Here is a 26,213-nt window from a genome sequence, read left to right on the forward strand (position 1 = left end):
AATAATTGTCAGGACTGGCTGCTTTGTGCTCTTTCACTTTTTCTATGGCCATTTCTTTTTCTTGTGTTGTTGATTTATTGGTGGAAATTCTTAGTTTGTTGATATTGGAGTTTATATTTTGTGCGTCTTCTGGTAGTGTTGAGACTTCACATAAAGACTCCGAAGTATTCATGTTATCTTTTGATTTGTTACTGACGATGCTAGATCTTCATTTCTAAGACATACTGGGTGAGATGGCAAAGCACAGATTCTTCCTAGATTGTTAATACATAATATGGCATCGCTGTAGGCTACTTGGTGAGGGAAACACGAGCATAGTTATTTGCTCATAACGCTAACGATGAAGATGTAGATTGTATATTCTGTAATAAGCTATTTTTAACCAAACGATTTCAAGAGAAATGGATCAGATGTCAGATTTGTACAAAATAGTAACATGTCAAGTGAGCACGGGTATAGTCAAAAAAACATACATTTGCGTATGTTTAATATATACTTTTAATATATGTAGAGTGTAGGTTATATTTTTATTTTGGTATGCCGTCTTACCCACAAATATTTGGGTAAGATGGCACCTGTAAGAATTTTTTTAAATTTTTTATACTTGTCCTAATTAATAACTACTGCTTATATTTTTAGTGTTTGGTTTGCCAAAAAAATGTATGCCATCTCAGGCATACATATTCTATTGCTTTTTATAATTGGTTGGTGGGTGGCATATCTTTTGTTGGCTAGTTGTTTATTCATCAGTGACCCACATTTCTTCAGCAACATTTTCTGCCCACTTTCTGTGCTGCCTTCTTGTCAACTTTTAGGTTTGTTTCTTGATTTTCATTTAAGATACCTATGCTATTAGTTTAGACTATTTACAATGTCTACTTTGTCATTAATAATATAATTAAGGTTGCTTTTAGTTTAGAATACCTGGACCATAATGTAGATGATTTGAATTTTCTGAATTTTTTTAATTCTGCCACATTTTTCTTTACTGCAGTTTCTTCTACTATGGAGTAAATATTTCAAGATCAGAATATTCACTATCTATAATGAAAATATTAATAATACTAGGAATAACTGCTAAATTAAATTGAATCGAATTATTTGCATTAATAAAAAATGTGTTAGTCAAAACAATTATTGATGTGTAAATATTACATGTCACCTGCTGTCAAAGGTGTATTAACATTTCATTTTTGGTAAAGGCGTGGACTAATTGTACTATTCAACTGTTTTGTGGTTCATTATTGAACTTCAGCAGATAGGAAAGTCTGATCAAAGTTGAATGAAAAAGTCAGTAGACATCACAGATTAATTGAAGCAGTAGGGTCACAAGTATAGAAGAACTAAGAGCTAAAAGTTAATACTAAGAACAAAAAAAAACATAACAAAAACTGTTTTTTTATTATAAATAAACAATACATCTTTATTTATTTTTTCATAATATTATGAATCCTCAATATCTTCATCATCCTCACTACCTTCTTCATCCTCACTACCATCACAAGAATCATCTTCATCAAAGTCATCAAAATCATCATCCTCATTGACTTTCAAAGACTTTAACTTATTTAACAAATCTTTTCTGTCCTCTGCTTCTGTTGCTTCTTTTAATTTGTTATCTTCACCTGTTACCTCTTTATCTTTATCTTTTTTATTCATATATCTTATAAATGTTCTTCTTTTTCTTTCTGGCAATGACTGTAACAGATCTTTAAGCTCATTGTCCAGTTGCAACTACAAAAAATTAAATATAAGTAATTATTCAAATGAAAATATACATAAATTAATTAAAGAGCATCTAATTCTACTGAAAATTTCTTAATCTTAAAAAATCAGATGGACAAAAACAAAATTTTGAACTGTAGCAATTTATCTCTTCAAGCTATTGGACTGCATCCCTTCAATTAATCAATTTAACAGCTATATTAGGACTTAAGCAATTTTAAATAGTAATGGTACAAGCTCTACATGAAAATAACTTCCAAAAACACAAAAAAAAGTTACCTGTTGTTTCTCAGTTGGTTCAGCAACAAAAACTTCCTTTTTCTCACAACACTTTGTGCATACTCCCAATTTCTTCCCACAATCTGAGCACATTACATGGTATGCCTTCTTAACTGTTTTTAGTCCACACTTATTGCATGTTTTGGGCTGTGTCAGAGGCTTGTATTTTTTATACTTTATCTTCCATTCTATAATATCTTTACAGCGAGCACAGACATCACTAACTTGAATAGAATTGATCATCTTGGTCCTGTGGTTGGTATCATGGAGATTATTTTTGAAAGCTGAACGATTTTTGTGTTTCTGGGGACGAGTACGGCCAGTATTTCCCTTTTGAGTACTCATGGTTTATTAATGGATCTAAAAAATATTTGGAAGGTGACAAATGATATAGCATTTAAAATTAAACATGTATAAAAACATTTGCTGCAAATTATTGTCTCTTGATTTCGTTTTTATGAAATTTAATTAATTACTTAAATATAATAATTCTGCATTATCATCATAAACAACTCGCTAGGTTTCAGTACAAATCAAATATGCTCACTAAAATATTAATATGATCACAAAAAATAGTTATTAAGTTATTGTATAGTAGATTATCTGAAGAAGGGCAAAGAATAAGCACAACGAAATCTAAAATTGATATATAACAGGTTTTATTGAGTAAAATAATAGGTATAAATAAACATTTAAACTAGTATTCTTCACTAGAAACTTCTTGTATGGTCTCTTTAATTATTGAGTCTGCTAATACTTTCAGTAGCTCTTTTTCCATCTTCTGATTTTCAGAAACTTGTATTTCTATAAAAGTCTGTATCTCTAAGAACACTTGTAAAGCATCTTTTACTATACCATCACCAGTATCCTTTAAAGTAGATCTATTTTTCGCTAAAGCATCCAATGTCTTGAATAAGGTATAATATTCAATTATTTCTTTATTAAGTTCACTAGCTAAGGTTCGATAATGTGGTAATTCATCCCATAATTCTGTTGAAGAGCCTAAATCAGAGGCTTTCTTAACAATTTCCATTTGTTTTAACAAGCAACTTCTATATTCTTCACTCACCACCACCACAAAATCTCTCAATTGGTTCATTAGTTTGATAATAGCGTCTTCTCCTTCTTGTAAAGCTTTAGTGATATCATCTTCTAGTGATTCTTGCAACACCTTTTCAGCCATCAATGCAGTACAACAAATTTTAGTTCCAGCCAGCAGATTTAGGTTTACAATATCCTTGTATTGTCTAAAGTTTACAATTCCTGGTATGCGATGACTGTACAATCGAAAAATGCGCTGGAATAATCTATATTGACGAAACATCCTGGCCACTACATCTCAAAACTATCTGAAAAAAATCGTTGCATGACAAATATTGATCAAACGTGACAATTTGTCTGTATTGTTTACATAGTAAGGCATATTTTGTTTTGTAGTGCAGGCAATAGATATTTGTACTTGTAACTTGTTCCTTAACTTACTGTTCCATAGAGACGCACAGAGAAAACTGTTCAAAATTCAAAACATACAGTTTTTAATTTAGTTCTTTTAGGAAAAAAGTTCGGAAAAAAGGAAAAAAAAAGTACTTTTAGCAAATTTTATAAAAAATACTTAACTGTTTTTTCGACAATTTGCGAACGTTTTTTTTATATTATTACACTTTATAAATACTATTCTAGTAGGTTTATATTGAATGCCACTAAAAATGATATATACTTTCTCGTACTTACCAATTCATAAAATCTTTTATTAACCTCAAAAATATAAAATATCAAACTTTTGAAGTTGATGAAAGGTTACTTTCCTGTTGACATTTGAATTTGACTGGTGATAGATCATGTGACAATTTTTTTAAATGTTAATTGATAAATAAAACATATTTTTATTTTAAATTATTTCTATAGTATTAAATTAATTATTTATAAATAACATGTCCATTATCGCTAAAATGTAAAAAATAATTGTTTACAATTAAATATAAATATTTCTAAATATAATATTTTTAAATATTTTAACATAGTATAAAAAAGAATATTTGTGGTTAAACTGTGATTTTAATATATTCATTGGATTTTTAAAGATAAATACGTATTCCAAAATATGCCTACACCTTGTCCAAAAGCAACTTGATATTTTACAGGTATATATTTAAAATTTATAAATTGTACTAAAGGCCATACTTTATAATTAGTAATTAAGATATGAAAATATTTATTCTTCAGTTCATCTTTTATTTGAATCCAGTTTCGTCCTTTTAATACATTAACTGAAGTAATCACTACAGGTAAAAGGGAAGGAGCAAAAAGTAGCTGGTCTATTGCTACTCGTTTTAATAATGAATATTTGGACTTTGAAAGAAGTCTGTACCATACTGAAACTGCGGGTCCCTTAAAATAAATATGTTTCATAATATTGATCATTTAGATAAAAAAATTAATTCGTACCACCACAGAAATTCCAACAAAGCCAAATCTTATTGTTCTTTTAAAATCTATCAAGTCTGTTTTTTTCTCAACAAAAACTTGAGCCACTAGGTCTCCAGTGGACATTAACGTACCGGTTTGTACTACATGAATGAAGAAATAATTTTTATATAACCTGGATATTATTCGAAACGTTAACATTTTAAATACCTAATTAATAATTTGTTGAGTGAGGTTAGGTATAGGCAAGGATCAGAGATGAGCTGCCTGGCAACGATTATTGTATAGAATAGACGCATAATGCGCGGCATCATTCATAATAGGTCTGGGTGAAGATAGCTTCAAATGAAATATATAGAATATAGAAATTAATAGTGTCTGTATAATTACCAAAAGAGAAAAATTTAAAATAGTTCTAAAACAGTTTTTTAAAAGTAAATAATAATATGTACATAATAAAGTTACTAAGACATTTGTTGCAATCTGGCAACTGGTGGCTTAAGGGTTCTGGCACAGAGCACAGTATATTGGTTTCTTTTTAAGCTGTGGTTCTGGTTCCATTGCCAAATCTATCCGCTTATCCGCTAATATATCAAAGGACAATGGCCAAAAAAGTTTTCTAATAATGAATTTCAAGTAATATCATATTTATTCGTTCGTGTTTTATATAAATTAAAAAATTGCAGAATTTGTACTTTTTGTACAAAATGTACTTTTTAAAAGCTTAAATATCCTCTATAATTTGAAGCATAAAACATATACATTATGATGAAATGGCAACACTGCCATACATACACTATTTGGATCTATTACTTATTATTTATTATATAAATTATTATATTTATATATTTACCTATTTATCTATGGTTTATAATAAACAATTGTTATTTATTCTGTGATTCTGTGGTATAGTCACAGAATAATATAGTATAGTGGTATAATTACAGATCACAGATAATGAACAAATTTGTGTCTATGCCGATGGTCTATGCTGTGGTTTGGACACATTACAGTGACAGATGATATTGACATGACAAACTGACATTTCAGTGTTTCAATTCTGATTTTCGGTTGCTGCTTTGTTGTTTATATTGTAAAAATACAAATAGTCAAAAACTTTTAAAAATGAGCGAAGCCAAGGAAGCAATGGAAGTTGAGGTGGAAACAGCTCCGGTTGCTGAAAATTCAAAATCTTCCATGGATGTAACCACAGATACAGGCAAAAATGTAATGGCCCCTGGAGCTGTTGGATCAATCACTTGTTCCCTTCATCCTCTTGTAATAATGAATGTATCAGAACATTGGACTAGAGAAAGGGCCCAAGAAGGAGCTGTCCAACAAGGTAAATTACATTTATTGAATAGATTAGTGCATGTTTCATATTTTTCTTTATATTTTAGTCATTGGAGCTTTGATTGGCAAACAAAAGGGTAGAAATATTGAAGTTATGAACTCATTTGAGTTAGTATTTACTCTTATTGGAGGTGATATAGTTATTGATAAAGATTATTACAACATGAAAGAAGAGCAATGTAAGTAGTTTTATTCATAACTTATGATTAAATCTTTTGTAAAGACTGGCTGTCTAGATATTTTTGTTTTTTTTTTTGTGTTTTAGTAGTGGTTTCAATCATTTTATTTGTTTTATCTCATTCAGTAAGGTCTAGGCACTAAAATCTTCTTTCTTGGTTTATTACAAATTTGTTTAACATTTAAAATAAATTTCAATATAGATTGTTATGTGCCTACTGCTTCTCCTCTGTATTTTTATTTCTATAGTATTCCTACAGTTTCCTATTTAATATAATTGTTACTTCAGAGATCTTACATATAATAATTTCTAAAAAAAACTATTTAAAGGATATATATGTACTTTATGTCAATGTGGTATAAAACATCATATTTAATTATTTTTTAGTTAAGCAAGTCTTCAGTGATTTGGATTTCATTGGCTGGTACACAACAGGTGATGCTCCAAGTGAAATGGATATCAAAGTTCATAAACAAATTTGTGAAATCAATGAATCTCCCATTTTATTGAAGCTCAATCCTTATGATAAAAATATTGAAGTAAGTAATGAGTGTATTGAAATAATTAAAAATTCCTGGTTAACCCCTCAGCCAAATATGTTGAGTAAAACAAAGGAAAGATGTAATAAGAACAAAAAAACATGAAAACAGTATTTGGATGTGGCTTAATGACCACCAGCAAAGAAATGAGACTAAAATGAAATATGCTAAATATATCATAGAACACTAACATTTCTTATGAGAACTTTAAAAGCAAATATTAAGAGAATCAAAAAATTAAAAAATAAAGTCCAGTAAGAGGTGATGGATTCAATAAATTGAGACTGTACAAAATAAACCTCTTTTTTTACAAGACAAACCAAAACAATTTTTTTTTTCTGTAGGCCTGTGTTATATTTTACAAATTCCCACTAAGTTACTTTGTCAGCAAAGTGTTTGTGCTGGATACATCACATTACACCTTAGGCTGCAATAACTGCTGAGAAAGGTTGATTTTTTCGTCAATGTCTGTATTAATAAATTATTGTTTTTTCCAATTAAGGTGACAATACTCTGTACAAATCAGGTACAGTCGTTTTACTTAGCTAGGAAATATTTTGACAGGGCCATTGTCAGAAAAATAGAACACAAAGATTCCTATGACTCCTAATTAATAGCTGAAATAAACTTTCTGTTGCAGACTTCTTTCATTAAGGCCAGGTTCCTCCAAAAACCGTGTTTTTTAAATAAATTTTATGGTACATACAAAAGATATTTGAAAATCAAAATTTCATCTAAAGAGTAAAATGCCGTTTGGATTATCTATAAGTGCAACAGTTTAGAAATACTAGTGACACCCAGTTGAAAAAATGGGGTTTCGAGAAAAGTCGATTAAAGTAAACAGCTGCTGTCACTTGGTCCACTTGAATGGCTGGATTTACCACTTGCAGCGTTTCGCTTTTCCCTTTTTCTCTACCTACTTCAAGGTCGCGCTGGCCTTCAGCACTAATTATATACTATTCCAAGAGTATTTTCTAGTAATAAAAAAAAATTTGACTTTGAAAATTATTTGGGGGAACTCGGTCTAAAAAAAGGAATAATAATCATGAATTATGCAAGCATATGCTTATTAATTTTGAATAAAAAGTTTCTATTTGTAAATACTAATCTATAAATGACTAAAAAAATTCAAACATTTCATTAAACCTTGTTTTAATTGATGCAGTTTTATTTTATTAATAAACTGAATGTGAATAATTTTTTACTAAGTTACAATGGCTATCAGCACATGCATTCAGTTGTATATTGTATAATGACTTATCTAGATAATATAGTGATTGTGATTCTAATTATTAAATTTACTAGACAGTTAGTACTGTCAGTGAATAAAATGTATTTGTTTTTCATATTCATAATCCTTTCTTATACTCATCAAGCTAGTTATTTAGCCAGCACTTCCACATAACAGTGTTGTTTTTATATATGAATAACAAGGGTTCTCAAAAATAAGCTAAAAGATGCAAGGGGTTGATTATGTTCAATATTGAAAACTAGGGTAGTATAGAGTAGACTCTGGCAATACACATTTTAACACTACACTTTTAATTTTCAGCATTTACCTGTAAACTTATACGAATCTGTGATAGACTTAGTAAATGGTGAAGCCACAATGCTGTTTGTCTCTCTTACATACACTCTAGCAACTGAAGAAGCTGAAAGAATTGGTGTTGACCATGTGGCTAGAATGTCAGCAACAGATTCTGGTGAGAGTTCCTTAGTAGCAGAACATCTTACTGCACAGCATAGTGCCATTAAAATGCTTCATTCTAGAGTTAGGTTGGTGCTTGAATATATGAAAGCCGTGCAGAATGGGCAGTTACCGAGGAATCACGAAGTACTTAGAGATGCCTTTTCTTTATGCCACAGGTTGCCTGTTATTGATGGATCAAGATTTAGACAAGATTTTTATAATGTAAGTAATAGAGTGTGACTTTTCAATTAATACAAAACCTAGTTTAACCCTTTTACAGCAGAAAACCACCATAGTTGCTAAAAATGTCTGTACCCAGTAGACGGGAAGCAATTCAAGCTAAATACATATACTTTTATCAATGATATCCCATTACATGCGATTTGATTACTTTTTTATGTTTATTTGAGTGTAGCTTTAGTTTACAATAAAAAAATTCATTGGATGGTATACCAAGTATTATTCAATCTACGTCAAAAAAAATTTATTAAGAAACAACAAAATGTAATATATTTTTAACAGAGTAGTTTTAAAGGTTCAGGACGGGAAGCGCTGTCTGCGCCCGTTCAGTCAGCCACATCCTAGTAAACTGGTACCGTACCGAAAAGGTTTATAAATTCACTCTTGGAAAGAATAGAAGTATTTTTGCTCAATATATTGAGTTAGTACTTTCTTTTAAATTAAATATTTATTATACTTGTTCAGGAAAATAGTGCTTCTTCATTCTTCTCAATAGGCAAAGTGCCCTTTCGATCTTCGGTATCTTCTAATCCTTTTAACTTAAGGTTTTTTAGATTGCCCATTATTTCTCTTTACTACTGGCAGTTTGCCTAACATAATCTTGTTATTTTTTTCCCCCGTTTTATCAATATGTTTAACTGAATTGCCGGTGGAGGCAATCCACCACTGATTGGCCAACAGCTTGAATTGGAAGAGCTGGCAAGAGAAAGTGCACTCTTTGTTTAAAGACTTACCAATTGATCTCGAATGTGCATGTATCAAACAAATGGTCCATGGCATAAATATGCAGAAGGCAAGGAGAAATCAAGTCAAGTTTATTGAGGATATCATACCCTAACAACTAAATATTCATCCACAGTAGTAGATATTTATACACTGCCGCTGGCTGTGATTGTCTTATCTACACCGACAAAAATTATTTGACATTTTTTACCATCTTTTTCGTGAAAGGGTTAATAGTATTGTGTGATTCACAAAATATTAGAACAAAGTCGTTTTACAGACCAGTAACTGTAATGAATATGGAACAAGTGTGATCCCTTATGTAAGTTTTTAATTAATTTATTTTGTAACTTTCAGCAATGCAATGATGTAGGATTGATGACTTACCTAGGAACCCTAACAAAAGGCTGCAACGACTTGAATCAGTTTGTTACAAGGTTCAATATTCTCTATGATCGACAAGGAGTGGGTAGAAGAATGAGGGGTATCTTTTTTTAATTTCTAAGAGCACTAACTGTTGTATTATTTATTAAAATTTAATAAACAATCCTATAAATACAATGTCTTTCTTAAAAATAAGTTGTAAGAAACTGTCTCAAGAGAAAAAAAGAAATATTTGTGAATATAACTGCAGAGCTAAAGGTATTCCTGTACATTTTGATTGGATTTTTAAAGTAATTGAGGTGCAGGTGATATTTAACATTAAAACTGATGAAAATAATAATTGGATTGTATTTTTTGTTTAAATAGGTTATTACAGTGATTTTCTTGAAATTCACGTTTTTCTCAATTTTAAGACAGATTCTTACTTCCAAAAATATTCATATAAAAGTGGGAAGACCGTGCTTATTTCTGACTCTTGAGTACAGGCACTGGCTATTTTAACATATACAGGGTGATTTACAAGTACGACTGTCAAAAAAGGCGTTTTTTACTGGAGATAAACAACTTATTCAATTTTTATTTCAAAATTATTATTTCATAGATTTCTCTCAGGTTGGGCAACAGTGTGTGAATAATAACAGGTAAGAATTGTTTCGCTGCAACAAAAAGTCGAAAAATATGTGTAGTCGAAAAAATATACACAGCAAGCAGTATCGAGACAGGAAAAACTCAAAAACTAAAGCCAACATATATAAATAGTGTAAAAAACAGTAAAATTTCAACTTAACAATTGACAGATAAGGAACGATAAGGTCACGAAATCTAACCAGCCGAATGGCAATGTTGCCGGATTGTGAGAGAAATCCACAGTAGCAAGTTGAAATTCAATTTACAACGTAATATAATTCTTTCGACGGGCTGACTGGGGGTGTGTTTCTATCTTTTAGTTGAGATAGAGGAAATGATGAAAAAGATACGTAAAAAATTAGGCAGTATGAAGAAGAGAGGTATAAGAATAAAACGAAAAATTGATGAAGTGTAACATGATTTCCAGCTAACGCAAGTGGAAATGGCAGAATTATAAGCGGAAAATGTGGCATTAAAATCACAAAATAGCGAAAAAATAATAGAAGAGCTGATAAAAGTAAGATAGAAAAATATAGTATATCGCCTCGCTCATTGCATTCTACTAAACCATACCAACACCATTTTCTAATAAACTATACCAACGCCATTTTCATTCTTATCTGCAGTTGGAGCATAGCACTGTATTATGTATATTGACTGAGTAGGCCTTGAGCTATAATAAAACAGTTCTCTCTGAATTTGGAATGAAATTAATCAAAGGCCGGTCTATGGTTCCCATCAGTATTACACCAACGGCATTCAAGTGATTTGATAAATCACCACAAGAGTAGTATAATTATAATAGCCACTTCTTCATATTAGCATTTTCCTTTTCCTGTACATTTTAACTCACTTAAGTATTTCGATGATGCTGACTGGCATTCCTTTCATTTTGTTGATCACATTATCTATCTTCTCTGCCATATACACGGTGTCCAGAAACTCTCCTGACAAACGAAGACCGGAGATTCCTCAGATAATTATAAGACAATTTAACCCAATTCCCCTAGTGCGAAAATGCTTCATAAATGAACTAGACCTCGTTGAAGATGGGGCTTTGTAATTATTTTTTTTTAAATACCTTCACTATGCTTCTATTTAGAAAACCAGAAACTGGTACGATTATTTATCCTCCAGAGTTGAATCGATTCCACATCAATTACGAATTTCTAGTACCGGTCGTAGGCATCCGTTTTGGGTAGGTCAACGGTTATTTTAATTTATAACTTTTTTGTCTTTAACGTTTAAACATTCGTGATACTATATTTTTAAATTTTCAAGTATTTTAGTATAAAAGGACCGTTACTTCAAGTCTGTATGATATACCGTTTTCTAATAAAATCGATTTGAAAATTTTTCATTTTTTCGTCATGAAAGTTAAATTAATAGGTACCGTAATTAATTTTATAAATTATTTTTGTTTCAATCAATACTGCACACAATTCGTAAAAAAAAGTTTTGAAAAAGAAGCCAAAAATCAAATTGAAACAAAATTTTATTTAAAGGTTTTTAAAAATAAAGCCTGTTTATTACTATGAAACGAAACTAACACAAAAGAACACATATCAAAGGTAGGTAGTTAAAGATGTTTAATGTGATGACTATTAGACTCTATACATAGCTCTTTTGCTTAGAGAACGCAGAATTATTTCAGAAATTCCAATGTTATTTCTAAATTCGTTGCAAGCATTTTGTATTTTTAGCCATAGTTGTGCACAATTTTATATCGTAACGGAAAAAACAAATGCTTTTATGTATCCCCAAACACAATAATCGCAAGGATTCAAATCCGGCGACCTTGCTGGCCAAGTAACTGAACCGCCTCTTTCAATCCATAGGTCTTCGTAGTTATCATCAAGAAAGTCTTGTACATTTTGCCGAATATTTAGAGGCTTCTGTATCTGTAGAGTAGGGAGGGTGAGTTAAGTTTCACAGCACTTAGGCCACAATTGACCCATTGTGCATCCTCCCAGGTAGCTGTCACCCTTAGCTCATTGTCCATCCTGCCATTTCTAGGAAGGTGGACAAGTCACCAGGAGACATCTCTCTTATGTGGGCAGCTGTGGGCCAGGACTCGCCGAACGCGTACTCTCGTATTAACGATAACTCCGGGCATTCACATAGGACATGCTCTACAGTTTCGTCTTCTCGTTCACACTTCCTACATGGCGGTGTGTCAGTTGACACTGACAATGACCAGTTAAAAAGCCAACTGTCAAACGTAGGTTTTTCCTTGTCATTCCCAAGTACTTCTTTGATGCTGACTCTTCAAGGTTATTTAGTGTTACCCTGGCAAGTTTACATCCTTGCCCTTATTCCCATCTTTTTACAGTTTGCGTATGGGAGTGACATTTGACAATTTCCGCGATTGTTGTAGAGGCTGAAGGCCACGAGGTTGTAGATTGTTGTATTTAGAGGCTTATTCTCTAACAAATCATTTAAAACATTTTGCAGGAAATGTAAGTAATCGGCATCATTTAAACGAACGAACGAATTTAAGGCAATTCTACAGGTCCAAGTAGATCATCGTCAACTACTCATATCCAGCTGTTTATGCTAAACCTATGCTGATGCTTAAATTTTTCGACAACGTGGGGATTGTCACCAACATACAAATAATAATGTGCATTATGTACATTAAAAATTCTATTTTTTGTGAATGTAGCTTCGTCGCAAAACAAAATGTACCTACCTGAAAGATCTTCATTTTGATTTTTCTGATTTTGTAACCATCTAGCGAAGTCTTCACGAGCAGAAAAATCTCCTTGTAGTAGTGCTTGTACCTTTGTAAAATAAAAGTGATATAAATTTTAGTTGTGTAAGATATTTCCTACGGAAGATTTGGAAATTATGGAATACATGGCAGATAGTCTTCGAACGCTAATTTCTGGATTTTCCTCAACTTCTATTAAAATATCATCTTCATCTGCTGCTGTTACATCAATATGTCGCCCTTTTTCATTATTTTTTTGGACCACTAAAACTTGTTTCTTTTAATTGTTGATGAAGAGCTGTAAATGTTGAGTGAGTGGGATGCTCATGATTCGGAAATTTTTCAGCATATCTACTTTGTGCTACTCGAGCGTTACACATTATTTTGCCATAAACTAAATGCATACCGGCGTATTCCTCATTAGATAAAACCATTTTTCTAGAATTAAAATTGTTGTTTGAATGCCACAAACTAAAATACTAAAAGATAAACTTCGCGAACTGAAAACAATTTGACAATAACAAACGTAGATTATACTTCTGTTGACAGTTCAAAGCCAACTAGTACAAAAAATATTAATTTAACTTTCATGACGAAAATAATGAAAAAAACGATGAAAAAAATTTTCAAATCGATTTTTCTAGAAAGCGGTGCTTCCTACCAACTTAAAGTAAGAACATCTTTTAGTACTACATTACCTGAAAATTTAATAATCTAGTGTTGCAAATGCTTAAAAGGTAGAGACAAAAAAGTTTTGAGTTGCAATAACCGTTGACCTTCCCAAAACGGACGCCTATAACCGATAAATTTGCAATTGATGAAATCTATTTAACTCTGGAGGATAAATAATCGTACCAGTTTTCGTTTTTCTAAATAGAAGCGTACTGTAGATATTAAAAAAAAACTAATTACAAGGCGCCATCTTGGGAGCTCTAGCTCCCTTAGGAAGCATTTTCGGACTAGGTGAATTGGATTAAACTGCCTTTAAATTATCTGGGGAATCTGCGATCTTCGTTTCTTAGGAGAATTTTTGAATACCCTGTATGTGTATAGCCTTGATTTATGATTTGGATTTTCCATTTTTGGTTGACAAATTTTACAGAATAATTTAATCAGCATTTGTCAAGAGGTTTCTAGCGAAGTAAAGCATTCCAGTATTGTATCATCCACCTTATTCGCCAGATCGTGTACTGTGCGACTTCTATCTGTCTCCCAAAGTGAAATCTATATTAAAAGGAACAATATTTGAGTCCGTTAAATCTGTGAAAAAGAAAACAATACGCGTTCTTAAGTAGCTGATTGAAAAAGACGTATAGCGCTTAACAATGTAAGATTTACATGAAGCGTTTTATAGCCAATCTCGTTATTTTATAGCCAGCCCTTGTGATGATGGATGATCGGATGACGTATTACAAATAATGAATGCAACACATTTAGAGAGGGGGACAGAATTTAATTAATTGAAATCGATACCCACCGACTTGTTTCGGTTAACATCCTACGCATAAATTTACATAGCAACCCACTAATACATCAGTCACTTATACGAAGTTCGCAAGCAGGTATATTACAAATGGATACTACATCCATCAAAGTAGCTCACGCATTAGCATTATTGAGAGAAGGCCTGAGCCAGACTGAATTTAAGCCAATCAGCTGTGTCCCGAGTGTATCGTCGGTATCAAGATACTGCTGATTATTACCGACAAGGAGGAGGTCGTAAACGAATAACAACGGAGAGAGATGATGGAAGTCCCTGAGAAATAGACATTTGACTGATGCTAATCTTAAAGAAAAGCTAAGAGCTTAGAGATGTCCGAGATGTGGTTACCAGCATTTGGACAGTCAGAAGAAGACTGAAGGCAGCCAACCTACAACATCTTAAAGGGTAGCTATGGAACCCAAGCTAACTGCAGCCCAGAAGCAAAGACAATTAGAATTTGCTTGCGAACATCTTGATTGGGACGACTGTCAATGGAGTCAGGTATTATTCTTCGGCGAAAGTAAGATCTGCTAGGATCTCTAGAAGGCCAGGAGAGCAATTTTCTCAATGTTGTATACGAGAAACTGTGTGTTATAATGGAGGCTGTGCTTGTATGTTTTGGGCAAGCATTTCCATGGATGAGAAAACCGAATTTGTTTTCGTGCCTGGTGGAGGACGACGTGGAGGAGCATTAACGGCGGATCGTTACAACAGAAACTTTTTGGAGGAATATATGTGATTTCATACGCGGAATTTATTGGTGATACCTTTATGTTAATGCACGAGTCACCACTACTTATCAAACTGAGATCAGTATACCTACAATAAATTGGCCTGGGTTGAGCCCGGACTTAAATCCAATAGAGGATGTTTGGGATAAGCTTAAACGAAGAGTCCGGGAGAGAAATCATGCAACAGGGAGCATAATGGCAGTGAGAGCTGTGCTTAATGATGAATGAGAAGCAATGCATCAAGAATTTATTAGGAAAGTCATCCGATCCATGCGAAATCGATTGGAAAGTGTAACTAGGAGTAGGGTAGGTAATATCATCATCATCATCATGGCTTATTCACTCCTGGCGGAGTGTTTGCCGCCCTTTTGGGCTCTCTGATTTATTTATTGCGGAGAATCAGTCCGCTGTTGTTTTTTTTTATTATTATAGCAGCGTATGTGACTTGGCCCTGTCTACAATTTTCCTCCATTCTTTCCGGTCCTTACAGCGCTCCTTCCAATTGTAGATTCTCAGCTTCTTTATGTCTCCTAAGACTTGATCTCTCCATCTTGTTTTGGGTCTCCCCTTTGGTCTCTTTGTTATTGGTCTCCATCCAGTTATTCGCTTTAGGGTAGAGTTTGGGTTAGCTCTTTCTGTGTGTCCCAGCCACCTGAGCCTTTGCGTCTTCACGAACTTGATTATGTCTTCACCCTCGATGACTTCTTTAATTTCTTCATTGGTTAATCTTCTAAATTCGCATACACTTATTCTCACCGGTCCCATTATTCGTCGAATTATCTTTCTCTCTAGGATTTCCAACCTCATTACATCTTTTTGTGTTAGGCACATCGTCTCTGCACCATAGGTGATCACTGGCCTGATTGCAGTCTTGTAAATTTTTCTTACTAATGTATATATAATAGTTTTCTTACTAATGTACTTTTCTTTCAGGAATTTTTGGTAATTCCAGTAGGTTTTATTACCCAGTAGGATGCGTTCATTTATTTCATTCGTTCTATCATTTCTGTCATTCACCATAACTCCCAGGTATTTGAAACGGTGTACTCTTTCAAATGTATATGCACCAAGCTTAATTTCTTTCTCTATGTTCGTATTCTCTCTTGAACACTTGAGGTATTTCGTTTTGCTTTGGTTTATTACTAGCCCTCTCTTCTTTGCTTCTTTATCTAGTATTAATATTATGTTCTGCATGGTTTTTAAATCTCTAGTAACCAGTGCAATATCGTCTGCATACGCTATCAGTTGGGCTGAGGATTCGATAATCGTTCCCATAATTTTGGCTGCTCTTACTGCCCCCTCTATGGCAATGTTAAATAATGTTGTTGACAGGGAGTCTCCCTGTCTGACACCTACCTCCATGTGTACTTCATCTGACGGGCCTTCCCTTGTTAAGATTCGTGCCTTGGATTCCTTCATCGTCATTTTCGTGAGACTTATTAGTTTTTCTTGGATGCCTAATTGATTCATATCCTTAATTAGCTCCTCCCTTATTACACTGTCAAAAGCTTGCTTGTAGTCAATAAACAGTATATGTAGATCTATTCCGTGCTCGTAACTTTTTTCGACGATTTGCGTTACAATGTGTATTGCATCTATTGTTGACTTGCCTTCCCTGAATCCATGTTGGTATTCACCTATTTTTGTTCTAGTTTCTTTTTCTATTCTTTGTCTGATCAAATTAGTTAATATTTTGTACATTGTATTTAATAACGTGATTCCCCTGTAGTTAGTGCATTTCGTCTTGTCGCCTTTTTTAGGGATTGGTGTTATCAGACCACAATTCCAGTCGTTCGGCATGCGTTCTTCTTCCCATATTCGTTCTATTAGGTTGTGGATTCTGTGGGCTAGTTCCTCTTCCCCTTTCTTGAAGAACTCATTTATAATGTCGTCTGGTCCTGCTGCTTTCCTTGTCTTTAATCTGTTTATGGTCGCCAATACTTCGCTGTATGAGGGAGGCTCTGATTGTTCTCCATTTCTATTTTCTGTTTGTTCTTCATTTTCTGCATTTACAGCCTCGTCTTTCTTTTTAAACAGTTCTCTATAGTGTGTTTCCCATTCCATTTTTCCAATATTTGCCGGTATCTCTTTTTTTCTCTGTGATTTTATGTATTTGTATAGTCTTGCATTGTCATTACTATTGGCTTCGAGTTCCTGCAGTAATTCTTCGATCCATTTCTTCTTTTTTGTTTTGCAGCATTTGTCTGACTCTTTCTTCTTCTCTTTATAGTGTAGGAGATCTTCTTGTTTCCCTGTGGCCACCCACCTGTGTCTTGCTTTGTCCTTGTCTTTACTAGCTTGCTCGCATTCTTCATCGTACCAATCCTTTCTTTTATTGTCTTCCATTAGTCCTATCGTCTCCTCTGCTGTTGTTAAGATACTATCTTTTATGTCTTCCCATGTTTTATCTATGTTTGATGGTTTTAGGACTAATAGTTTTTCTTCTAATTTAGTGCAGAATTTTCTGTTTGCATTATCTGTATTTAGTTTCGACCGATTCCACCTCTTTCTTTTCTTTCTGTCGTTTTTATCTTTAAGTATCTTCAATTTCATGTCGCCTATCACCAAAATGTGATCCGAATCAGCATTGGCTCCCCAGGTAATATCAAATATTGCAAAATAAAGAAATTCATTTTGTAATTGATGATTTCTCTGTTCATATCGTCTTTCTTAACGTTATAATATTTAGGAAACTCTGTTCGTATTGCATATTGTTTTTGCAATGCGTCCTCCAAGAATGCAATAAGTAGCAGTTTGTGTAAGTTGAATAATAAAGTAATTGTTTGCACATTAAAAATTTTGATTTTCATACTTCTTACATTGAAACAGGAGTTGTAATCTCAAATCTCGCTTTTGAATCAAATTTTTTTGCATTACAGTGTATAATAAATCGTTAAAAAATATCTTATGCAACGAGAAAATCAATAATTTTTTAAAATTATATGGTGTCAATTTACACTCCTTAATCCGATATTTATTATTCTATTTAATATAGAATTCTGCAGTACAAAGTAATTTCCTTATATACCTACTTACAAAATGTCAAAGTACTGTACAAAATTAAAAGACTAACCATAATTCTTCGTCATTTTTATTAAATTTAAAAATCCCAAATAATTTTGAAACTGAATTTATTTGGACATATATTTCACCCTGTATTATGTTTTTTATAAACAAATTAAATCGAAAATGTACAAAAATATACAAATTTGAAATTCACTGGCAAACTATTACATCTGAAGGTACAGAGATAATTACAGATTATTTATTTTTACAAATGATATATAATAGAAACTTTCATCTCTTCAATGTTTACAGCAAATATATCTATATTGTCGATATGCTCGATGTTGTGAATGATAATTCAGTTAAGTAATTGTATAAAAAGAAACAGTAGATTCTACACTTCAAAATATTACCATTTAAGCCAACTTACTTTAAAAAAATGTTGATATTAAGAAAGATACAGAGTATTAAAGTGGAAATTAAAAATTTTATTTTTCGCCTTCTAACTTTCATGTTTGTGAACATTTATATATAAAAATTTAGAACTAAGTGCTTTTAAGTATGAGAAATTATAGTTTGATACATACTTTGATGTAGCTGATAGGGGGCGCCACATATGTGGCCTAAATTTGCGCCTAACTTTTTGCTCTTTAACTTAGCGCTATTTGTGTTAAAAACTATTAAAGATACATTATTTGAACAAAAAGAGCTATACTTGTTAATTACTTCAAAACTCAACAATTTTCGAGATAATCGCATTTTATAAATCAGATGCATAATAATTCTTAGTTGTGATATTTGTGCGGTAAAGCACTGAATATCTGTACATAAACGTCACATCTTTATTAATTTATATTTAAATAATTATTTTATTTTAATTTCTTTATTAATTTATAATTCCTTAACCCTCATCAGTTTCTTTTTTACTATTTTTTCTTCAAAAAATAGTTGGCGTCCTCTCTCTTTCTGTCCGGTAGTAAGTATTCTGTTCCAAGTTGACAGAAGAGCTAATTCCATCATAGACTTCTTCTTCTTATGGTACCTATCCGTTATGGATGTTGGACACTAACATTATTCATTCATAACATATTCTGACTTTATTGACTACTGCCCTGAAAAGTCCGGTAGTGGTTAAGTTAAACCATTTTCGCAGGTTATGCAGCCAGGATATTCTTCTTCGTCCTCGACCTCTTTTCCCATGCACTTTGCCTTGCAGTATGGTCCAAAGTAGGTCATATCGTTGTTCATTGCGCATTATATGGCCCAGGTATTCTAGTTTGCGACGTTTTATGGTTACGACTAGTTCGCGCTCTTTACTCATTCTATGTAGTACTTCTTCGTTGGTAACTCTGTCTATCCAGGAAAGCCTCAACATGCGACTATAGCACCACATCTCAAATGCTTCGAGTCTCTTCAGTGATGCTTCAGTTAAGGTCCATGACTCCACACCATATAAAAGAACGGAGAATACGTAGCATTTTAGTAAACGAACTTTTATTTCCAATTTTATATCGTGGCCGTTAAAGATTTTTTTCATTTTGACGAAAGCTGATCTTGCCTTCTCGATCCTTCTCTTAATTTCCGTCGATTGGTCCCACTGTTCATTTAAGTTTGCACCCAGATAACAAAAGTTGGTGATTTGTGTTATAGGTTGTTGGTTAACTAGTAATTGACCAGGTGGTATCCTACTTTTGCTTATAAGCATGGATTTGGTTTTCTTTATGTTAAAATCAAGCCCAAACCTGCTACTTACTTCTGCCACCCTGGAGACAAGTGTCTGCAGACCTTCAAGACTATCTGCAAAAATGACAGTATCATCAGCGTATCTTATGTTGTTCAATCGTTCTCCGTTTATAAGTATTCCCTCGTCTATGTCCGTTAGCACTAGGTTCATAATGTGCCCATCATAGACATATGCCCTATATATGTTCTATGGCTTCTGTGCTATACTTCATTGTAGTCTCCCACTTACTTTCTGTCAATCAGCTTTTCTAACATGGTGGGATATTATTTTTTGTCTGTAATTGAAATTTATAAAAGAAGGTAAGAATTATTATAAGGTTCATTTTATCGTCTGCAGAAATCTCTTGGGGTGAGTAATTTCATTGTAATCTATATTTTATAATTCTGACAGCATTTTCAATATTCATAAACTCACTTCTTTGAAAGCCACTTTTTCAATTTTATGCATGTAGGAATCTAACAAAACTTAACTGATTTTAATAATAATTCTATTTCTCTTTATCCTTGCCATCTGCTATTTGTTTAATTGTGATTTTGTAAAATAATTGACAAGGAAGTTAACCCCCTTTGATTACTCGCTAATACTGATATTGTATTCTAGTTTATTGGGTTTATTGGATAATTTATTGAAATTCTATGAAATGTTTTATGGAATAATATGGAATTTATGGGACTAATCAACTGCAGCTGTTTGTAAGACCTACCCACATGCTCTGGAGGCGGCAACAGGACCTAACCACATAATGTAGAAGCAACATATAATTAGAAGGAAGCAGCCCATCTTTGCCCTAAGCATCAGTTCCAAATTTATTTATTGTAAAGTTCTAGGCAGGGTTGTTTTTGCTTTGTTTTATGTTAAATAAATATGATTATTAGTTAAAAGTTTAAAGTAATTTGGTTCAACTATTTCCTAATTTGGTTTTTAAATCAAATATTTTGATTATGACTTTAATTTAATATAAAACGTAAAATATTTGATGTAAAATCCTATTATCCTATTATTTTTTCAAATCCAATTATCCTACTTATATATTTATTTTCTTTCATATTTCGTTAACTATTAACTTTAATTAAAAGCATTTCAAACCAAATTAGAAGTATTGATGTTTTTGTCTATTTTTCCTTGGTTACATGGAGTAATTGCGTTAAATCAAAACTATGCAGCTAATTTGTAAAATGCGATTATCTCGAAAACTGTTAAGTTTTGAAGTTATTAATTGTATACCTTTTTTGTTAAAATAATGTATCTTGAATATTTTCCGATACAAATAGCGCTAACTTGAAGAGCAAAAAAGTTAAGCGCAAATTTATGCCAGATAATGTGACATATATAGTGCCCTCTATCAGCTGCACCAAATTATGCATTAAATTATAATTCCTCATACTCAAAAGCACTCGCTTGTAAAATTTTATACATAAATGTTCACAAACATAAATGTTTTAGCGAAAAATAAAATTTTAAATTTTCACTTTAACGCCCTGTATCTTTCTTAATATCTTATATTTATTAAATAACATTTTATTAGAGCAAGTTGGCTTAAATCGTATTATTGTATAGTGTAGAATATACTGTTTCTTTTTGTACAATTACTTAAGGACCACCCTGTATAAAAAATATACTTTGGTAATCTCTGGATAGAAAAAATAGAAGTGGGTGAATGGGGTACACGAGAAAGGGGATCTGGATACCGGAAACAACAGTACAACGCCTGAAACGTTATAATAATATGAGAAGAGAAAAATCTCTTGACTTAAAAATCCAATGGGGTTCTTTCTTGATACTTTGTGTAATCTATGTAGCACTCAATTGAAAGGTTTAATAAAATTATTAAAACCAAATCCTTAAATGCATTTGTCCATTTCCAGACATATTTTGACAGAACACGTAACTGTAGACTTTTGTATTTAGATGTCATTTTTCTTTATCCAAAAAAAAAAGTAAAAATGATCTAGTATTGTAAAAAAATTGTTTTAGTATCGTCCTTTTTGCAATCCTGTAAGAGAATAATACCATGAAATTGAGAAAATAAGGTAATTATACACATTTCTATAATTTCGGCTGAAGACGTCAAAATGTAACATATATCTTAGTGTTTACGTTTTCAATTTAAAATACAAACATTAATAAAATATTTATTTTCATACCTTGTTCTACTTTTCCCATAACTGATTGAAAAAATACCAATTTCTTATTGTTTTCTAAATTTATTTGTTAATTCATTTTTCCCTGTACCTCAGAACTTCTCGCAAGTATATTTTTATCGTAACAAATAACATTTTAACCCTACACTGTTCTCTCCATACCAATCAGCTCTTCAAACAATGTCCCACTGAGTTCCTTGCCCTGTATAACCCTATTCGAATATCTAAGAGCTGCCTCTGCCAAGTCTCTTACCGTCCATTTTCTGTCGATCAGTATTCTGCAGACTGTGTCTAGTTTGGCTAGCTGTTGATGGCCGTAAGTGCAGTAGATCAGTGCCGGTACACCTGCTACGCTAGCAGCCATCCACTGTATGATGACTTTTAACTGGACGTCACCTTTGTGTGAAGATCCGCAGCCCCAGTTGCCTGTGGATATGGGTTTTAGGCCGTTTTTTGGTTTCTCGGATATTTGTGACAGCTGGAAGCAAAAATAGTTTTAAATGTATAGATTGTATATTAACTGAACGAATATCAAATTTTTGATACAGTCATTTACAAAAAGCAACATGGTAGTGAACAAAAATCAGATTCAAGTATTCAAATAGACCTTTTGATATGAATAGAAAAGTCAACCAAAGTTCATTTAATATCTTCAATTTAGATACAAAAACGGATTTATTTATCACGTCGCTATAGCAAGAACTATGAGCTCTTATTGCCTGATTAGCACCATTTTAGCATAAAACGACAAGTTGTGGATACACGTGTGTCCCAACAATTATTAGTGATATTATTATTCATAAATACAACCATTTTAATGACTACGCTTGCAGTAAAGATGTACAAGACTTCGAAGATGATTTTGTTCTAAGAATCGGAATGTTCAAGTTTTTTTTGCTGACTTATTTACTCATCCGTGTAATAATGAATCCTAACATCCATCTACCAACCCGCACAGGCCAGCGTGGTAGAGAAACGGCCATGAACACCCGTAAAATGAGAAACGATGAAGACGCAAGGCCCTCAGTCTCCGGCAGTCCCTTGAAACTAGGCTATGGTAGCAGTCACGGAGCTAAAGGGACAGAGGGTGCTAAGAATCTCCGGAATGGACCAGACTACCTAGATAAATGACAACGGCAAAGAATATGGTTTATGGCAACATATAACACCAGAACATTGATGGAGGACGAAAAACTTGAGGAACTTGAAAACGAGCTGAAGCATATAAAATGGGATATACTTGGATTATCTGAAGTACGGCGAAAAGGTGAAGAATACATGATACTTTCGTCGGGAAATCGATATCACTATAGAGAAGAATCTTCTAATGATGGCGTCGGATTTATGATAAATAAAAAACACACGAAGAATATACTTACAATTAAAAGTATAAGTTAGTTATTTATCTTATCTACAAAATAAACGAAAAAATTCGATTAAAGATCATCCAGGTATACGCACTTACCAGTGCCCACATAGACGAAGGTTATACGAATGAATGGTTATACGATGACGTTAACACTGCGCTAGAAGAGGTAACCACCAACTATACCATACTGATGGGAGACCTAAACGCAAAAATAGGCCACAAGCAGGATGATTCGGAGTTTGTACATGGACCTCACGGATATGGCGACAGAAACGAAAGGGGTCAAACTCTTATAGAATTTCTTCTGCAACACAGACTATATGTCATGAACACCCATTTAAAAAAAAGCCCCCAAAGAAAGTGGACTTGGCAATCACCAAATGGCTTGAACAAGAACGAAATTGACTTTATCTTTACTAACAAAAAAGACGCTGTTCAAGACGTAACTGTATTAAATCAATTTTTAACCACAAGTAACCATAGAATGGTTAGAGCGAAGGTAGTCTTGAACGTAAAGAAGGAACGAAGAAATATGGTAACAAGGACTAAAAATGTTACGTTCACTGCAATTACTAACACAAGGGCTTACCACGAAGAAATAGATAGAAACCTTCAAAATGACGTGCAAGATAAAACCGATATTAAACAACTTAACTTAACTTAACTTAAAGGTTGGTGGACGCTCTAAGGAAGGCACAGAAGAACTGCCAAGTTAAGCAAACAAGGAAAAATGAAAAACTTACAGAAGGCACAAGGAACCTAATGCAAAAAAGCATGGAAATGAAAGATAAGCACACAGTGAACATCACAGAGCTGAGGAATTTAAATAAAACCATTTCAAAAGCTGTTAAGAAAGATAAGGGATTTTAACACTAAAGAAACAACTAATACCATAGAACAAAATAAAAGCTTTAAGGTTCTAAAACGAAAGTTGAAGACAGGAACCAGGAATATTTATAAGCTAAAAAATAGACAAGGACATGCTGTATATGAACAACAAGAAATTATGAAAATTATTGAAGAGTACTATAGAACATTATATTGTCGAGATGCTCACATTCCAGATGTGGAAATCTCAGCCATACAAAATCAAGGATTAGAGGAACTTCCAGATATAAACGAAGAGGAAATCGAATCAGCGTTGAAAGGTATGAAGAACAGCAAATTATCCAGAGAAGATGGCATTGTAAGTGAAATGCTAAAATTAGGAGGCGAATGCGTCATAAAAGCCCTTTATAATGCCTGCTTCTTTGAAGGAGTTACACAAGAAAAATGGAATAGTGCCATTATGATAATATTGCACAAAAAAGAAGATGTAACAGAAATTGGAAACTACAGACCTATCAGCTTGTTATCTCATTTATATAAGCTCTTTATGAGAATAATTACTAACAGGATGGAAACTAAGCTGGATTTTCACCAACCATTAGAGCAGGCCGGATTTAGGAGTGGCTTTGGAACGAATGACCACCTAAAAGTAATAACATCCTTAATAGAGAAAGTTACAAATACAACAAGCCATTAATATTAATATTTGTAGACCTTGAGAAAGCGTTTGACTCAGTCCAGCATAGCTCCATGTTAAGAGCTCTTACAGAGTGCAGTATTGATCATAGGTACACAACTCTTCTTTGGAATATATATAATAGCGCATTAGCTGCAGTTAGAATGTATTATGGCAACACAAATACATTTCCTTTCGAGAGGGGTATTAGGCAAGGAGATACCATCTCTCCTAAGCTATTTACCGCTTTGTTGCAAAGTGCTATGAGAAACAATAATTGGGAGAATATTGGAGTCAACATAAATGGAGAATTTCTGAACAACTTGAGATTTGAAGACGACATAGTCCTTATTGCAGACCGGGTAGATCATGCCTGCCAGCTTTTTCAAGACCTTCAGAGCTCGTGTACACGAGTTGGACTTAAAATTAATTTCTCCAAAACACAATATATAATCAACCTAGTACTGGCGAAAAACATCTCAACTAACGGCACACAAATTGAACAGGTGTATAGCTATAAATATCTGAGCCACGAGATTAAGTTAGGAAGAGATAATCAAACAACGGAACTAAATAGGAGAATAGGACTGGCATGGACGGCTTACGGAAAACTGAGAGAAGTCTTTAGATCAGATATTCCCATGTGCTTTAAAAGGAAGGTCTTTGATCAATGTGTACTCCCAGTTCTAACATATGGAGCAGAAACATTGACCCTTACCAGAAAAGTAATCAATAAAATACAAGTGGCACAGAGAGCAATGGAGAGGTCAATGCTGAATATATCCCTCAGAGACAGAGTATCAAATACAATAATTAGGAGAAAAACTGGTGTTACTGACGCAGTTCAAAGGATTACAACATTTAAATGAAACTGGACGGGGCATGTTGCCAGATTAAAAGATGGAAGGTGGTCGAAGAAAATTCTGGAATGGAGACCTAGACACGATGCTTATCGTAATAGAGGACGTCCTCCAACAAGGTGGTCAGATGACATCAAGCGCATTCAGCACAACTGGATTCAGTCTGCTCAAGATAGAATGCATTGGAATTATTTACGGGAGGCCTATGTCCAGCAGTGGACTCAAAACGGCTTATGATGATGATGTATTAAGGAATCCCTTCACATTCATTAATTCTCTAATTAGATCATTTTTCACTCTGCCTGTTAGTGTTAATCTGTAGCTTTTTCCCCAAAACATAATTTCCTTTACATTTACTTATTCTGATTTCCATTCTTTTATTTTCCACCCACATCTCTGAGCCATACAGTGAGCAGCTTTCCACTATTGTCTTAAAGATTCGGGTTAAAGATTTGATTGTAATATCGTCGCTCCATTTAATCCAGTGTACTTGTTTTGTT

The 26,213-nt window shown here is 33.1% G+C and overlaps 4 protein-coding genes across 6 annotated transcripts in view; 1 reads left to right on the forward strand and 3 right to left on the reverse strand.

Annotated features, from left to right (window-relative positions):
• Positions 1-1,382: 1,382 nt before the first annotated feature.
• On the reverse strand, positions 1,383-3,874 carry LOC140432656 (uncharacterized protein C9orf85 homolog). The gene is made up of 3 exons (XM_072520691.1): positions 3,736-3,874; positions 2,005-2,364; positions 1,383-1,734 (listed from the first exon to the last, which is right to left on the reverse strand). Exons 2-3 carry the CDS (start codon positions 2,347-2,349, stop codon positions 1,444-1,446), a joined length of 636 nt encoding a protein of 211 aa, XP_072376792.1. The 5' UTR covers positions 2,350-2,364; positions 3,736-3,874; the 3' UTR covers positions 1,383-1,443.
• LOC140432657 (uncharacterized) lies at positions 2,642-3,743 on the reverse strand. The gene is made up of 2 exons (XM_072520692.1): positions 3,622-3,743; positions 2,642-3,353 (listed from the first exon to the last, which is right to left on the reverse strand). The coding sequence occupies exon 2, from the start codon at positions 3,326-3,328 to the stop codon at positions 2,702-2,704; it is 627 nt and encodes a 208-aa protein (XP_072376793.1). The 5' UTR covers positions 3,329-3,353; positions 3,622-3,743; the 3' UTR covers positions 2,642-2,701.
• Positions 3,875-5,451: 1,577 nt separating the features above from the next.
• On the forward strand, positions 5,452-9,712 carry CSN6 (COP9 signalosome subunit 6). Its single transcript, XM_072520697.1, has 5 exons — positions 5,452-5,770; positions 5,829-5,960; positions 6,347-6,498; positions 8,051-8,410; positions 9,509-9,712. The coding sequence occupies exons 1-5, from the start codon at positions 5,554-5,556 to the stop codon at positions 9,647-9,649; spliced, it is 1,002 nt and encodes a 333-aa protein (XP_072376798.1). The 5' UTR covers positions 5,452-5,553; the 3' UTR covers positions 9,650-9,712.
• Positions 9,713-22,106: 12,394 nt separating this feature from the next.
• The window catches only part of LOC140432658 (uncharacterized), a 38,973-nt gene continuing 34,866 nt past the window's right edge, over positions 22,107-26,213 (reverse strand). For all 3 annotated transcript variants that reach the window (XM_072520694.1, XM_072520696.1, XM_072520695.1), the window contains one exon: positions 22,107-22,458. In XM_072520694.1, the coding sequence (XP_072376795.1) occupies positions 22,123-22,458 (336 nt within the window). In that variant the 3' untranslated portion in view covers positions 22,107-22,122. The remainder of the gene's footprint in view (positions 22,459-26,213) is intronic.

This window comes from Diabrotica undecimpunctata, chromosome 1 (genome assembly GCF_040954645.1).
Source record: "Diabrotica undecimpunctata isolate CICGRU chromosome 1, icDiaUnde3, whole genome shotgun sequence".
Lineage (NCBI taxonomy): Eukaryota > Metazoa > Arthropoda > Insecta > Coleoptera > Chrysomelidae > Diabrotica > Diabrotica undecimpunctata.